General features: G+C 33.6%; 3 protein-coding genes across 4 annotated transcripts in view; all 3 read right to left on the bottom strand.

Annotated features, from left to right (window-relative positions):
• The window catches only part of LOC124447733, a 117,574-nt gene that overhangs the window by 43,097 nt on the left and 57,437 nt on the right, over positions 1-17,040 (bottom strand). The window lies entirely within an intron of this gene.
• The window catches only part of LOC124449606, an 85,025-nt gene that overhangs the window by 58,187 nt on the left and 9,798 nt on the right, over positions 1-17,040 (bottom strand). The gene's annotated exons all lie outside the window — the stretch shown is intronic.
• On the bottom strand, positions 11,207-16,003 carry LOC124449295. The gene is made up of 3 exons (XM_047000230.1): positions 15,400-16,003; positions 14,408-14,692; positions 11,207-13,088 (listed from the first exon to the last, which is right to left on the bottom strand). Exons 1-3 carry the CDS (start codon positions 16,001-16,003, stop codon positions 11,971-11,973), a joined length of 2,007 nt encoding a protein of 668 aa, XP_046856186.1. The 3' UTR covers positions 11,207-11,970.

The following is a 17,040-nucleotide window of genomic DNA, read 5'->3' as shown; positions in this document are numbered from 1 at the left end:
CATAGTTTCTATTTTCCTAATGAGCGGTTTGCTAATTATTATTCATCACGTTAGATTTAGAGGTTTTCACGAACATAGACAGAATCATAAAACAGTCATGTGCTCTTTTACAAGGCGGAACAAAAAACATAAGTACATTGGTCACGTGATAAATAATCTAGTTGAAAGTTATACAATATGTGATGTCATTTCCTTTTAAGATAAACAAATGAATCCCCCCCCATTTAACATTCTATGATAAATGAATCCAGGGACATTCAGCAGTGGGACTTGCCTCGTGCAGGGTTGTTAGTTTGGCCTTTTTGAGGCCAAATAACTCGATTTTGGCCTTTTTTTTCTTTCTTTGGCCTCGAAATTTTTTTTTGGCTATTTGGCTACTTTTTGGCCTCTTTTTACTCAAACAATTTTTTTAAAATTTTTATTGAGCTTTATTTGTAAAAATCTCTTAAATGTACAAAATGCGATGGAAATACAACTAAAAATGATCATAAGGATCAAATTGAGCATTGAATTGTTTTCATCCAATCACAGCTAAGTATAATTCAGCCAATTGTCATGCAATTTAACCAGCTAATCACAAGCAAGCACACAGCTTTGTCTTCGTAGACGTCCGACATCTAGCTATAAATAGCACGTTCGACCACTACTAATACTAGTTAAGACTGATAAAAACGTTATTCGTTGCAATATTATGGCATCAAAATGGAAAGGAGCGTATGATAGCGGAAAAATATAACAAGTCTTGGGAAAGTAAATTTAGCTGGCTCACAAAAGCTTCAGACGGAAGTGAAGATGCTTTTGTAAATTGTGCGTACCACAATCAGACCCAACAAACAAACTTAACCAAACACGAAAAAACTGATAAACACATCAAACACATTAAAGTATCTACTACTACAAGGCCCATCCAAGTCGTACGTGTCCCAAAAGTTGCAGAAGAAGTAAAGGTCGCCGAGATCGAGCTAGCTGTTACAATGGCTTGCCATTCGGCAATCTTCACCATGGATCATCTCGGAGGGATAATAGCCCGAAATGCTCATGGAAGCAAACTTGAGAACATTAAAATGCATAGAAACAAATGCTCAAAACTATTGACCAAAGTTATAAGTCCAGCGTTGAAGGAACAACTGATTGCTGATGTCCAGGGTAAGAAGTTTTCGTTAATTGTGGATGAATCTACTGATATTTCCACATCGAAGCAGGTCAGCATTATCGTAAGGTATTTCAGCGAAGTTGAAAATAAGATCGTTACAGCGTTTGTTGACCTGGTTCCTGTTGTCCACACTTCAGCAGATGATCTTTTTAATGAAATCAAAGATTGCCTTGCCACAATTAAACTTGATTTAGTGAATTGTGTTGGCTATGCTAGTGACGGTGCTTCAGTGATGGTTGGAACACAATTCGCTGTGGACAAGAATAGCTGCTGTCGCTCCTCATTGCATCAAGATGACGTGTATTTGCCATTCGTTGTCCCTTTGTGTTCAGCATGCATTTGAGAAACTTCCGTCGAGTGTAGGATTTCTTCTGGCAGAAATTCCGAAATGGTTTTCAAAGAGCGCTATTAGAAGAGAAGCATACAAGACGCTCTACGAAGTGATGAATCCAGATGATGTGCAAGATGCACCGTTTGAAAGTACTCAACTACGAGGTGGCTTGTGAGAGGAAAAGTTATATTTCGCATTCTCACAAATTGGTTTGAGCTGCAAGCTTACTTCCGAACAGCACAACCAGAGACGACGCAGGCAGCAAGATTCAAGGCTCGTATTCTTCTGGACATGCTCAATGATCCAGTCCTATATCTTTATTTCCATTTCGTTTCTCCTCTGGTCACAGAATTCGACAGGGTGAATGCCTTCTTCCAGGCAACTGATGGTGATCCAGAAGAAATGTTCACGGAACTAAATGTACACCATAAAAGTTTATATGGTAGAGTTTTCGACCACCAAGGAAAATATCTAGCCATTTATGAAGTTGACTTTGGTGGAAAGTTCTTGTCAGAAGCAAAGAAATACATTTCTTCCCAACAAGACAAACGACGTGCTGAAGCTGAAGTTTCTGAAATAGGTGTCTAGAATTTCTTGTGGAAGCTGTAAATCAAGTAGAGAAACGTTTACCAGCTGTCCGGAATATCTTTAAAGGTTTAAGCGCCCTGCATCCAAGCAAAGTTCTTGATGTAACAACGAGAGCCGATTTTGAGCAACTGCCGCTTCCTAATCTACGAAAGGATCAAGATTATGCAATTGAGGAGCAGTACAGGAAGATCGTCCACCGAAATTGGAAAGAGGAACAAATTTTTAACTTTAAGGTAACTAAGCGAATGCTTGAGCTGTTTGCCACTAAACACATGTATGAATGTGAGTAGAATAAACATTATAAGAACTATGCATAAATATTTATATAAATCTGTATATATGGAGAGCAGTAAAAATGACAACTATGCACGTCGAGATCTTATAGAAAGACAGATAAAATAGTTTATTCACTTTGTATTTTTGACATGGCCTTTTTAAGCTTGTAATGCTTATCAAGAAATTTTTGGACGTGTAGTTCATTTTTTCTCTTCATTTCGTCAACAAGCACCTTATATTTTTGCAACAGCGAATAAATTTTCAGTCTTACGTTCTGTATTCACCTCTTCCCATATGTCCTTTGATGTGAACATTAGGCGTTGGCATCGCTAGATTTGCAATGTATGGTATATATTTATGATAAATCCATATAGACTATAAGAAGCAATTAGAAAAACTTATTAAAACCACATGCCATAAACAGTGCGGGCTCAGAAAACAAGTTTGGCCTCTTTTGTTGCCATTTGGCCACTTTTCAAACCATATTTGGCTACAAACGAGCGCTGGAGCCTAACAACCCTGCTAGGCCACACTATCGTCCATATCGACGAAAATTAGAACGAAAACTGCCGCAACGAAAACTTTGAACGAAAACTCGACGAAAATTTCGTTATAAAGTAAATGGTTTGAACCAATTTACAAACATGAAAATTTCGTTTTCGTGCATATGAGAAGAGTTGAAGTTTTGACCTTTTTCGTCAAAGAAAACGCATACTGTTGGCTAGTAATGTCAGACTTTATTCAAACATGGCGGGTGGCAAGAGGTTTGATAAAATCTGATGCGAAAAAACCAATTTTGTATGATAAAGTCACCAATTATAGGACTCGAGGAACAGAAGAAATCACTGGCAAGATGTTTTGGATGAATTTAATAAAATTACGGACTTGGCGTGGGATAGTGAGTATTATTGATAGTCCGCCGACACACATTTTATATCAAATCATGCATTTCCATTATTTTTTAAACATTTTACAGTTGACACTATCATGAAAAAGTGGGCAAATCTGCGTGATTCATTCATGCAGTACAAAGACAGTACGATCTTAGAAGAGCTAGTGGTGTTGCTGCCACTGACGAGCCGGGTAAAATGGTTTCACACTTTTTTATTTGAAAAAGCAGTAACTTTTTCAACAAATATTTTATTGTTAAATGTATTTTCTCTATTTGAATAGGAATATTCTGGTGCAAAAAGATCTCTGTTTTCAGAAGAGTTGGTGGTGTCATATCAAGGAATTACTACTGTTTATGAAGCATATGAAAGGAACTCAAATTTCTGGTTAATTAATTTTGTGTTTATTTATTTTTGTAAGTTATTTGATGAAGTATTCATTTATTAATGCACTCTACAGGTGACCAGCCATATCTTGGTACGATAGTTAATGGGAAATATTCATGGTTAACACACAATCAGGTAGTTCTCATATTTACTACAAACTATATCTATAGTGCCTGAAGTCCTTATGAGTTATAGTTTGACCAAATTTCAGGTGCATCAAAAAGCACATGCTCTAGGATCTGGGATAATGGAACTTGGCTATAAACCATCAACTGAAATGACATTTGGCATTTATGCTGTGAACAAATTGGAGGTTTCACACATTATGATTTTTGACTTAGATTGGTCATATTTTGATCTGTAATGTTTTTTTTATTTTTAGTGGATGTTAATGGACAGAGCCTGTGTAATGCTTTCCTTTGTATCCGTTCCACTGTATGAGAGTTTAGGTGTTGAAGCATGTATCTACATCATCAACCATGGTATGTTTACTAAGAATGTTGAAGTTACTATGGTGATTAAGAAACATCTGTTGATGACACTTGATTTCAAATTATATTCAGCTGAGTTATCATTAGTTGTGTGTGATGAGAACAAGCTGCCAATATTATTAGTCAGCTCATCAATGTCTAAACTCAAGCATATTATAAAAATTGGTGATGTGACAAAGGACGAGAGAAAACTTTAAAAACTTGGAATAACTGTAAAGTCATTTGAAGATGTTATGGTAAGATTCTTTGTTGGATTTGGTTAATTAAGTACAAAATTTGTCATGCTTGGTTTGTGTTCATTTCTTATTTTTAGTTAATGGGACACTGGAACCTTGGAAAATATGTTATCTTTTCTGGGATTTTCTTCTTTCATTTTGAAAAACATGTATTTGTCAAAATAAAATTTTGTGGTGATTTATTTCAGCCTGCTAAACCTTGATGTTTACACAATTTGTTTCACAAGTGGTACCACAGGTAAGATTTATGTAGTTTTACCTTGGAACGGATGAAAGTAGGGTAATTTTGATCCGCCAGGATTTTGATTCGTACACCTGCAAATTCGTGTAGTTTCTTCTATAGAACTAAATGACGTTCATTTTAGGACAACCAAAGGGAGTGATGTTGAGCAACAAGAACATGATATCCTGCCTCGCTGCAACTTTTATACATTTTGAGAAGGTTTAGTAAAATGAAGATAGTATCTTTGCTGTGTTCTTTAGTTTCAATTTCTCCATACTTTCGTCTTTAGAATGGCTACCCAGTGGATTCAAGCTTTGTTCACATATCCTATCTTCCGCTTCCTCACATGTACGAGAGACTTGTTATGGTAACTGAAAAATATTTTACTTCCTGGTTTAAGTTGTTCTTTTAAGCTACAGATTTTTGTATTACGCCGTCGTCATTTGTAGATGATTATTTGCTGTGCTGGAGGTCGAGCTGGGTTCTTTCGTGGTGATGTGAAACTTCTTTTGGATGACATCCAGTTATTGAGGTAATTCTCTTGAAATTCATTCACTTGTTGTGGATCACTGTAAATCATACAATATGATGTGTGATTAATTTTTTAGGCCGACATTCTTCGCTTCAGTTCCTCGTTTGTTAAACCGTCTTTACGATAAGGTTATTCAATGTAGACAATCGTTGTTTGTTTGTGTGAAAGATTTGTTGTGCTCATTTGTCTGTGATTTTAATTCTGCAGGTTATATCAAATATTGAAAGTAGCAGTGGCTTAAAAAAATGGCTGTTTTACAAGGCTTTTGAGTCGAAGAGAGCGGACTTGAAAAAGTATTCAATAGTGAATGAAATAGCTTTAAGACCATTATGAAAATCTAAATATATTTATTTTCACTGTAGAGGTCAAATCTCCAAAATACTTTGTGGGACAAAATAGTTTTCATAAAATTCAGGTACGATATAACGGACAGGCTGTTACGTCACCGGTGACTACCTGTTACGTCACCGGTGACTACCTGTTACGTCAGTGAGGGCCATTTACTTCACTGGTGGGGCTTGCTTCGTCACAGGTAAGAGCCCGTTACGTCACCGATGAGGCCCGTTACGTCAACATTTTATACTCGTAAAACACTTCATTCGTTTCATTAAAAAGCTTTTATCATGTTTCAAGGATATTGAGATCAGTGATTTTCCTTATATTTCCCGCTAATTGTTTTACTCTCACCTGGCCAATGAATTGTAAATTACATTTCGCTGCACCGGGCACTCGCCGTCATTCTTTCGGGGGACTGGTATTGAAACTAACTGACAACTTTCTTCTTTACAGGCAATTTTAGGTGGAAATGTAAATGTCATTCTCACAGGTGCTGCTCCTATTGATGGTAAAGTTTTAGAGTTTTAAGAGTCGTTCTTGGATGTTTGGTTCGTATTTATTTATGACATCACGTTTCAACTGTGTTACCATGGTTACATCTTATTTCTCTTTGTATTAAGATTTTTGAAGGTTATGGTCAGACTGAGTCTACAGCACTTGTTTCTCTGACAAATAAACTTGATCTTTCACCAGGTACTACGTATTTCCGTATGAACACTTCTGTGGTACTTCATTTAAAATGTAATATTGTAAACGTTGAGAAAGTCAATATTAAGACATTAAGACCTAAGTAAGGTTGCCTGGGGCCTGGGTCTGAATAGTTGATTTGAAGTGTTCTTTTATTTATGTACAATGAACTATAATATCCTAGAAAATGAGCTTTAATGTTCATCTGTTAGATTGTCACAATTACCTATAAACCCCATTCATATTATCTACGTAGGTACCAGGCCCTGCAGTTGATAGCGCTATTATTGTAGTCATGTCCAGGTTTTGTAATCATTTCTAATTAATAATGGTACAATGTTTTCCTAAGTATTTTACACAATATAGAGTGAATAACTCACTAGGAATTTTTCAACATATTTTATCCATCTGTATACTTATAAGTGACCCTATCTTATACATGTCTATACCAACAGGTGACTATATTTTATCCATGTATGTACCTATAGGTCACGTTGGATCACCTAGTGCCTGTAACTATGTGAAACTTGTTGATGTACCAGAAATGAACTATTTTACTTCAAACAATCAAGGCGAAGTAACGAATCTTGTTTTTATTTTCTACTTTGCTAATGTTATGTTACGATTGTGCATTGAAAGAATGATTTTTGTTTTAAGATATGTGTCTATGGTCCAAATGTCTTCAAGGGATATCTTAAAATCCTGACAAAACATCTGAAATGTTAGATGATGATGGCTGGTTGCATACAGGTGATGTAGGAGAATGGAAACAGGTCAGTTGAAGTTACATAGTAGCAAAGGATGTAAAATAATGTTTTTTTGTTGTTATCGAAATTAATGTGGGAAAAATGACGTTAACTGGTTGTTAATTTTTGCTAAGACATTATCTGTAAGCGAATTCAGGAAGATGATAACTAAAAACAGACATTTGACTTCAAGAATTTTACACCAAATACGAAGCAAGTTCCTTTGAAAGAAATTTATTATAATTTATTATAATATATTAATATTAATTTTATTTCTCTAAGAAGGAAACGATAGGAAAAATATTTTGTCATCATGAACAATTTTTTGTATTATCGTACTTTCATGCAAATATAGTGTACATTATCTTTTACTTAATGATTAAGTATGTGGTGAGGTGCTCATAATGTTTCTGTTTTGTTTTATAGAATGGAACGCTTAAAATAATTGGTCGAAAAAAATGTATTTTCAAGTTGTCGCAGGTTTATAAAACATAAATGATAGCAACCATTATATAATGTTTTTTTTTATTTATCTTATTTGTGATTGTGTCTTTTAGGGCGAATATATTTCTCCTGATAAAATTGAAAATGTTTACATCAAATGTCCTTTCGTCGCTCAAGCTTTTGTACACGGTTCTAGTCTTAAGGTACTGGGGCGAGTTTTTCAGCATGGCTGTGAACTTTTGCTTGAAATTTTGATTTGATTCTTAATTTTTGAGATTTGGATTTGTAGTAAAAAATTACGATATCTTTTGCTTACTGCTGAGATCAAAATTGTCTCAATTCACTAACTTTCTTATGGGTTGAGATTTGAAATAAAAAATGCTCCTGATTTGCCAGTCAGGAAACGTGTTTGTTCAGTAAATAATTATGAAAATGTACTTGCATTTATTTGGAATATTTATTCCTTAAAATATTTGGCTTTGATTTTTTTGATAAAAATAAGAATGAATTTATGATTTCTTGTTTGCAATCTAGCATAATGTAATCTTTCCAATATTTAGTCATTTCTTGTTGGAATCATTGTTCCTGATGAAGAAATTCTTACAAAATGGGCCAAAGACAATAATATAAACAAACGCTTTAAAGAATTATGTCAGGATACGGTACTACATTAGCATAGAAATTCCACATGTTTTCATTGCATTCAAACGCTTGTACTTTCTATTACTTCAAACTTCAGGCCGTCAATGACATGATTCTGAATGACATCATCTCCAGAGGAAAGGAAGCAAAGTTGGCGTCGTTTGAACAGGTTTTACTCGATAATTTTCTTCTGTAGTTTTATTTCACCTCATCTTATTTCTGTCATTATTTCAGGTCAAAGGAATTCATCTTCATTCGCAACTATTCACTCCAGATAATGGATTACTAACTCCAACACTTAAGTCCAAACGATTTACGTTAGCGAAAAGATTTAATGATGAAATTGATCGTTTGTATGAAAAATTGGAGAAGATTCCAGCTAAGCCGAAACTTTAAGGCTTATGGCTGTTTTAGTTCGTTTATAGTTTAGTTTGATCGCTTAATTCTTCAGGGTAAAAATACATTGAAGACAAGGGTTTAAAAACTTGTTGCTCTTAAAATAGAATTTTAACGTCAAATTATATAAAATACAAATAATATAACGAATAAAGAGCGACTGCGGAGCATATTCTTTAATGGAGGTGGTATGGTTATTGACCACTGAATCCTAGAAAGTTGTTGGCTAGTAGGGGATTTGGCTACAAAATTCAAAATGAAAGCAAAATTATTTAGGGGAGGGATATAACTGCACAGTCCCCCTCGGTCCTTGATAAATGAATAGTGATACTTGGAAGCATGGAACTAGGTTTAGGAAAGATTAAATTTATTAAGACCTAGACAGTGTTGCATCGACAGTAGTTCAAAATAAATTATAGAAGCTCATTTTAAATTCAAAAGACTTTTTTAACAACATTAAAAGTTTATAAAGAATATTTAAGACTGAAATAATCCCAATAGGATTCGCTCCAGAGTATTTTAAAATGGAAATAGATTGTAATGTATCCTGACCATCCATAGATCCGCCACTGGACCTAAATATTGTCGAACTAAAAATGTACGATGACTTGCAATATTATTCATGTTATGCACTTTAAGTAGCAAATTTTACTACTAAAGCAATTTCTAGGAACATTGCAAATCTTGAGGTGCTTATGTTGAAAATATATTTATTTGATAAATACAAAATAAAAAGAAAACATTATTTCCAGTAGATTTGAGGTTGATACTTTATTTAATATCCTTCTTAATCCACTAAATAAATTGTCTACAAAATGCTAAAAGATTATTACATGGCTAAACACTTGTTGCTATAAAAGTTCCAGTCATTTAGCTGAACTTTATGCAAACATCATAAAAATAATGTAATTTATGACCAGTTAATGTTTGGATTACTTTTACTTACAACAACATTTTTATCTTAACTGACATCTACAATTTCTAAATTAAGGTCTGTTTATTAATGGAGAGACGAAACCTGAGGCTTGTTTAAACGAAACGTTTTATTTATTTTTGTAGGGTAGGGTAGCAATATTTGATAATTTTCTGTTTAAAGACAAGTCTGTGATGTAATATCAGCTTTTCATATTTTTGTCGGAAATGAAGAATGATTTACGTGTCGAAAAACATTTCGTCTTTGGTAGGATCCCAACTGTTGTTTGGTAAGTGACAAAGACTCGTCAAGTTCTGTCTCACCTTTCATATAAACATGGTTCTTATAGTATTGTTTATTTATGCTACAAATATCTAGAATTATATCAATAAGTAAATAATTACATTTATAGCAATGTTTACTGATTAATTTGATGTTGAAGATTGTCGTTAAGATGACTTTTTTCAATACGACAGGTGGGTTAAGTTGTAGTGGGGGATATTTGATTTAAATAAGATTATTTTTTCACTTAATGTCCACGGCTTCTCAGAACGAAATGACTTATTAACATCAATAACATCAATAATTGTCTCAAAACGATTTTCTAAACATCGCTATAAATTGTTAAAAAGTGTAAAAAAAGTACTTTTTTCATTATGTTTTTCTGAAATAGAACCACAAATTTACATGTTTACACAACATATAACATTTCTATCTCTAAATTATCAACTTTCCCAATCTCTAAGATCAAGAATTCTCAACTATTACACAACACAGTTGTGTTATCTTCTAAAAAGTTTGATTTTAAGATGACGTTCTTAAGCAAATGTTTTTAAAATTATTGAAAAGGCAGAAAATTTAAGAAACTTAGGAACTGGGGCCGGTTGCACGAAGCCTGGATAGCGTTGTCCATTGGATAGCAATTTTTTAACTCTTATAAAACGTTTTAAAAGCAATAATTATAAGATTCCTAATAAGCAATCACTGAAATAAAACATTGTTTTAAGATTACGGAATTTCTTTGTCGTAAAAAATATAAACACCTTTTTACAAGTTTGAAAATTTTTATCCAATGGATAAACGCTATCCAAGGTTCGTGCAACCGGCCTCAGATGATCAAGTTATCAACAACTTTGCATGTTTCAGGTTGATGATTTAGGCGTGGAGTATGGAGGGAGGCATATTTTCACAATTCAATATGCTGCAAACATTTGCGGACTTAACCAGCAGAAAAATCTTATTTTCAAAATATACGTTCATAAAAATGTGAAGGTATGTTTTAAAATTTGAATAAGTCAACAAATAAGTTGATATAATTTATCTACATTTGCCTCTGACCGCAAAATATTAATTTCGTTTGTATGACTGTGCCACCCCCCGGTAAAGAAGCTGGCTTTCTCAATAACCCTCATTTATCAAGTTGGTAAAGATACGATTATGAAAATTCGTTTAGCAAATTTTTCTTTGTCTATTTTGTTTAGAAAAAAATCGATGCTTTGATGGAGGCGTAGATTATAGTCATTATACATAAAAAATAAATGAAATGAGTTTTTATGACAAAAGTTTTCATTTCTTGTAACATCTCAACGATGCAGCCCTGGACGTTCAAAACAATTTCAGTTGACATTTCACATTGTCGGTGGTACTGTCGACTTCATTATCACTATTAGTGAAATTAACAACACACATAAATTATAAGCTACATTGTTAAACCATTTCATCGTCACTTTTATTACTTTCAGATTGCGAAGATTCACTATAATCGTCATCATCACTTTCAGCTTGCCAAAATTCACTATAAGTGCAATAATCGTCATTATCACTGTTTGTAAAAGGTGCGAAGTCGCTCACATACAAATTATAAGGTAGATTGTAATCCTTGCCTGACCAATCCTTTAAACCGCGAATAGCGAGAAAATTGATTTTACCATTTGGTTGAATACAAGTTATTTCGTAATCAGTAAGTTTAAAAATTTTAACTAAAGCTTCAGCTTTAAAGTATGTTACAAGTTTCCATTGAATCAGATCAAACATGAACATGTAACCTGCAATATCTTGAAACAAAACATATTTGTTTCCTCCCATAAAATAGCAACACTTAACCATACACGAATGCTCAAATTGAGATGCTTTTTTAGGAGCACTTAGCAACTCATAAAAAATTATTTTATTTTCTACACAACAAGCTAACATTTTGTCGTCAGACGACAGAATACAATGGCTACACTCCTCCCGTTTACTATCTGATTGAAATGAACGCCTGGTTCGTTCACTGGCTATATTTTTATCATAGTCGTACATCGAAATTGATGTTCCTCTACACAAGATGATTTTGCGGTTATTCATCGAAAAACAACAAGTGTCTACTTCTTTCATAGAATTTTCAGGAAGGAAAAGCTTTAAAACTTTGTCTTTCACAAACCAGACGTAAATGGTTTGACGACGAGAATCCTTGTTATTGGTACAAAATAGAATCAAGGACGAGTCTGGAGAAAACAACACAAAATGGAAATCTGATTCACCATTCTTCAGTTTATGAACTATTTCAGAAGTGGAGAAAGAGGAATGGGCGGAAAAAATTTTAAGTTCAGAATTAGAACATTTTACAAAATACCGTCCATCATAAGAGAATGTGAATTTATTTGCATCAAATGTCTCTAACTTGGAAAAGGCTACGTTGTCTTTATGAAAGTTTGAGTTTAAAAAATCTGCAGGAAAGTCTTGTAAAGAAATCGTTTTTTCTTCGCCATTCGATCGAAATACAAACTTCTCATCCATACAAAGCGAAGGGGAAAATCTGGAAACACTTTCAAAATGCTTGTTGCTATCCAAAAACCAAGCGAAAAGATTTTTTCTATTTTGTAAATGATAGCGTTGTTATTATGCGTAAAACCAAATATATCTGAATTTCCTTCCATAACACCATGGAGCTTGAAGCTATCATAGCTAGTCTCAGCAGTATCGTCCTTAAGGTGAACCTCGTCATGATCTTGAGAATGATCAAATTTGTACAAATGAAATTTACATTTATGTTTAAGAAGTAACCAATTTTTGTCACTAGACAAACAAACTATATCGCCCCAAATCAGATTATGTAAAGATATTGGCATGTTGTGAATGAAAACGGAGCCTTCCTTGACAATGGATACTTCATCTTTAAGAAGCTCAAAACGATGATTCAAATTAAATGGCCAAACCATACATACCCTTAAGAGCCAATTTTTCCGATCATCATTTATAAAGTAAATCCCCTGGTTGCAGATTTTTACATTAGATGCATTAAATGCATAACGATCTACAACATCTTTTGGAGACAATTTAGCGAAGCACGATTTATAAAGAGTATATGGAAAAAAATGCCATACGTAGAAAAAAGAATTCAGTTTCCATTGATTATTAAGATCGCTTTCACACATGAGCTTAAACACATGATCCCCTGTTTTGACATTCCAGATTTGGTGTTTGAAAGAAGTGAGATATTTCTCAGGAGTGACGGAAAATATACATTCATCATCAGGTCGACATTCAACATTTTCCGCTCTTACCGCTATGTAATTTACATGTTCATGTTCAACAAAAGAAGCCCAGTTATAAAATGTATCAGTTTGTGGAAATTGAGTTTTCTCAACTGTCATTCTCTCGTCTACGGAAAACCAGAATCTTAATGTCCCAAAAAATATCCATTTGTCGTCAGGAGAGAATGCTAAGCAATGAATCTTGTCCACGTTTAACTGAAAGGGACCACATTTTTGTTGAAAAAAAGATGTTTCAAACAGATAAAGAACGTTTTCTTTTCCTCCTGCCAACAAAGTTCTGTCTGTTGAATAAGCATAGACGTCACACTTAATATTAATGCCGTCATTTGAAATAATATTCGGCAATCTACATTGGTTTGAATGCTTTGATATAAATGCTTGTCTGACCTTCGAGGATAACCTTGAAAGACAGGAGTCCAAAAGATCAGGGTTATCTACCAAATAAAAACTGTCATTTTCAAGAATAGACTGTAGTTCCTTAACAGTTTGTTTTTCATCTTCTTTTAACTCAATATTTCCAATTGCAAAGTGAATGTCGTTTAAAAGGGAAAAAATACCTGATGTACTGCTTTGTATTCGTTGTTTGAGAAATTGATAGTTAGTAAAACACTGAAAAAATATTCGCGACAATTCACAGTTTTTAGTTGAAAGATGAAATAGATAACGAAACTCAATTGTGAGGATGTAACAGACAACGGAATTTTCATCTGAGTCATTGAATGGTAGTCCATTCTTCAGGAATGATGTCAAAAGTTCGATGACAATTTCCTTAAAGAAAATTTGTGCTGCTGTTTTATCTATTACGAACTTTCGCGAAGCGCTTTTATCAGTGAGCCAGTCAGGTATAAGATTGTGAAGAAACGTGAATTTTTCTTCATCACAAGAAAAAACAGTGAAATAGCATCAATTACTTCTTGTTCGTCAAGATTTAAATTTTCTTTTTTAAAAGAAATGGAATAAACGAACTAGGAAGAGGTGAAGGAGCAACCACTGCACAACCTAACAATTTTTTATAGAAATCTTTTCCAACTTTCTCATAAATACGTTTAAAATTATTAAGAAAGTAACCATCAATATCTTGTGGGCATTTTTCAAGATCCGTTTCAGATGAATCTTTGAGAGTTTTGACAAGATAATGTGCAAACAAAAACATTCCTTTACATTTTTTTGTAATTTCTTTTGCAGAAAATGATTTACCAGTGAAGTCGACTTGATTTTCCAAAAAAGTTTGAATATCTTGTTCATGTTTTTCATAAGCCTCAGCATTATTCGCATCTCCTGAACAAATCTTTACACATGGATTGTAATTTTTCAAAGTAAATTGCGTGTAATCTACTGGACGTGTTGTTATAAAGAAAAGTAGCCATTGTGGAAGTTGGGGAAAACGAAAAGTTACCACATCAAAAAATTCATTTTTCGAATCATAATCTGCCTCATCTAAAGCATCGATCACAATAAGAGTTTTGAAAAGTCTTAAATTACTTAATGGATCTTCGAAAACTTAGTAAAAGTTCTTGAACGCCTAGTTTTGTATCGCTTAGTCGTTTTTGTATTCCAAACACCCCTCCCAATAATTTCAAATAATCAGGAAAACGTTTACCTAACTGATAAGCAACACTGGCCAGGAGAGATCTTGGATCACGACGTGTACCATCATAATGTCTACAAAAGAATGCTGCTCCTAACTTCCCATCATCCTTAGCGCGTTGAGCGATAGCAGCTGACATAACTGTTTTACCAACTCCAGCATCTCCCATAAATACAAAAGCTCTTGATTCTCCAGGTTCATCGAACCAAGCAGAGAAATCGTTGATAAACCATTTTCTTGTTTTTTGATCAAATTTCTGGTAGTATAAATCGATATCGCTGTCACAGATGGCGAAATCTATGAAAATACAATGTTAAAGTAAGTTTCATTTGAAAGACATCTCGTCTTCATTCTTTAATGCATTTCTGTATATAGCACTAATGGTTTATTGTTAACATTTTGCAAATCGTTCACATTTTTTCAATCGCTTAGTTTGCTTAGGATTTTCAATAGTGTGTTTTGTGATGTTAAATTTATATATCCGCACTTGAAATTTTGTAGTTTTAATAACATACCATTATTATAGCTTTGATAACTTGTCTGAAGTCTTGAAACTTTGTCTTCCTTTCAACTTTGTCTTCAACTTTCTCAACTTTGTTCAACTTTCTCAACTTTGTCTTCAACTTTCAAATTTGAACTAATTTCGAAAATTAAGCGTCTTCAAGAACTAACTTTCGCTTTCAACTCGTCTTTTTCTCAATTCGTCTTCTTTAACTTTCTTCAACTTTCTTTTTTGATTTTTTTGTTCTCTTTAACTCAAAGTCTTCAAAGAAGTCTGTTAATGTGATCTTTTAACTCTTCACATAAAGTGATCGTTTGTCCAAATGTCAAAGCTGTAAAATGTAATTAAAATGGTGTTGATAAAATATATTAAATATACGATATACCGATATACCGGTATTGCTGGGATGTTTTAGATGAAGATGTTATAACTAATTTTTGTTACATACGTTCTGCAAAACGTTAATAAAACCCACTCAATGATATAATAATGAAAAATATACCTTGATCTTTCCAATGATTTATATCATTCAAAACTTCATCTTCAGTTGCTAAACACAATTCTTTCACAAGTTTCTTCATATTGTCGATTTTCTTTTGAAAATCTGTTTCGTTCCATTCCTCAAAATTGCAGTGACCCCAAGAATTTCTATTTTCTCTAACGATTTTTGCCGCATTCTGGACCAGGTTGGAAAAAATTGGGATCCTTTCTAGTAAATTAAGCACTGCTGATGCGTCACAACTGTTGTAACTGTTAAACTTTGCCATGTGACTTTGAAGGAAAAGTTTTCCAAAGTCGACATGTGACTTAACTTCATAGTTAAAGTTCTTCTTATCCTTTGTTTCATTATTGTTGATATTTTTATAATGTAGATCGTGGGAATATTTTGGTGAAGGAAAGTTGTGAATCGTTTGAACGTGAATATTATGATATTGCTTTAGTGCATCATACTCATTTAAAATATTATTTTCCAGGTAAGGTCGAACAGCTGGGATAAAAATATGATTAAGTACGATTCCATAAACACACCATCGTTTTTCATCGTCATTTAACAACGTTGCCCTATAACGATCATCATTAATTATTGAGGGAAAATTGGAATACATGCACATAAATTGCCCTATAGTGATACATATGATTGACAGACACTTAACTATAAAAGAATATTAGCTAGCACGTGATAAGGACAATGTATGTGTGTACTTCATGCAGAGGCGTATTAAGAAAGGGTAAAACTCAGAAATGTATTGTTGGACAAGATCATTTAATTTGATCCAAGTTCATCATAATATAATATTATATAAGCAAATGATGGCACAAATGTGTTATTACAGTTGATTTTTATTAATTCACTCTTAGATAAAACGATAAGTTATGAGAAATTCAAAAATTTGCGACGTATTAATTGAAATTAAGACAACTTACATTTTTTCATTTCATCAAACTTCATTAATGATTATTTCTCCATAAACTTTAAGTGCCATAACAAATAACCATCCCCGTCGTGAAGTTTAAATTTATCTGTGAATATTCAAGGAAGCCATTTCATTAACAATATAGACTTAAGGCTGAAAGACACTAGGCAATGGCTTTCGTTGCGCGTCTAAAACTACAGCTTTGGGTGGTTACTAAGCAAGTAGCGTAGTCGCGTCATCTAGTCGCTTTGAAAGTTCAACATGTTGAACTTTTGACATTGGTCGCTTTAGTCGCTTTACACTGATTGGCTAATACATAAATTTTCACTTCCTAAATGCATATCATATTCCCTGTCATGAGCATCATACGGAATTTATAGATTATTCCTTGGAAAACGAAGGCCATATATAATGATTCACACTGGAATCTTTCAGATTTTATATGACTTATCAAATAGGGACAATAGGAGCTACAAACTGGAATCCTAATGCACAACCTAAATGCACAGAATAAGATTGTCCACGATATACGCGTAATGTGCTATGATCATATTGGCGTGTTTTAACTGGCTTGTTCTCTTTTCTCCACATAGTAGTTTGTACTGAGTAAATATTCATATATTAGTAGCTATAATAAAGGCCAAAATAAAATGTGTAAGTGATATCTGTGTCTGTAACAAACAGAAGTCTTCGCCATGTTCAATAGACGCAACGGTAAAAGTCACGAT

The sequence above is a fragment of the Xenia sp. Carnegie-2017 genome, unplaced genomic scaffold, assembly GCF_021976095.1.
Source record: "Xenia sp. Carnegie-2017 unplaced genomic scaffold, XeniaSp_v1 HiC_scaffold_23, whole genome shotgun sequence".
NCBI classification, from domain to species: domain Eukaryota; kingdom Metazoa; phylum Cnidaria; class Anthozoa; order Malacalcyonacea; family Xeniidae; genus Xenia; species Xenia sp. Carnegie-2017.
The sequence above is the reverse complement of the archived record's forward strand: the minus strand, read 5'-3'. Positions and strand labels throughout refer to the sequence as shown.

Coding starts and splice junctions, on each gene's coding strand:
- LOC124449295 (XM_047000230.1), bottom strand. CDS start 16,003: ATGTATTCCAATTTTCCCTCAATAATTAATGATGATCGTTATAGGGCA. Junction 14,693..15,399: donor AAATCATTGGAAAGATCAAG/GTATATTTTTCA, acceptor GTATTTTCATAG/ATTTCGCCATCTGTGACAGC. Junction 13,089..14,407: donor CAGTGTTGCTTATCAGTTAG/GTAAACGTTTTC, acceptor CTTATTCAACAG/ACAGAACTTTGTTGGCAGGA.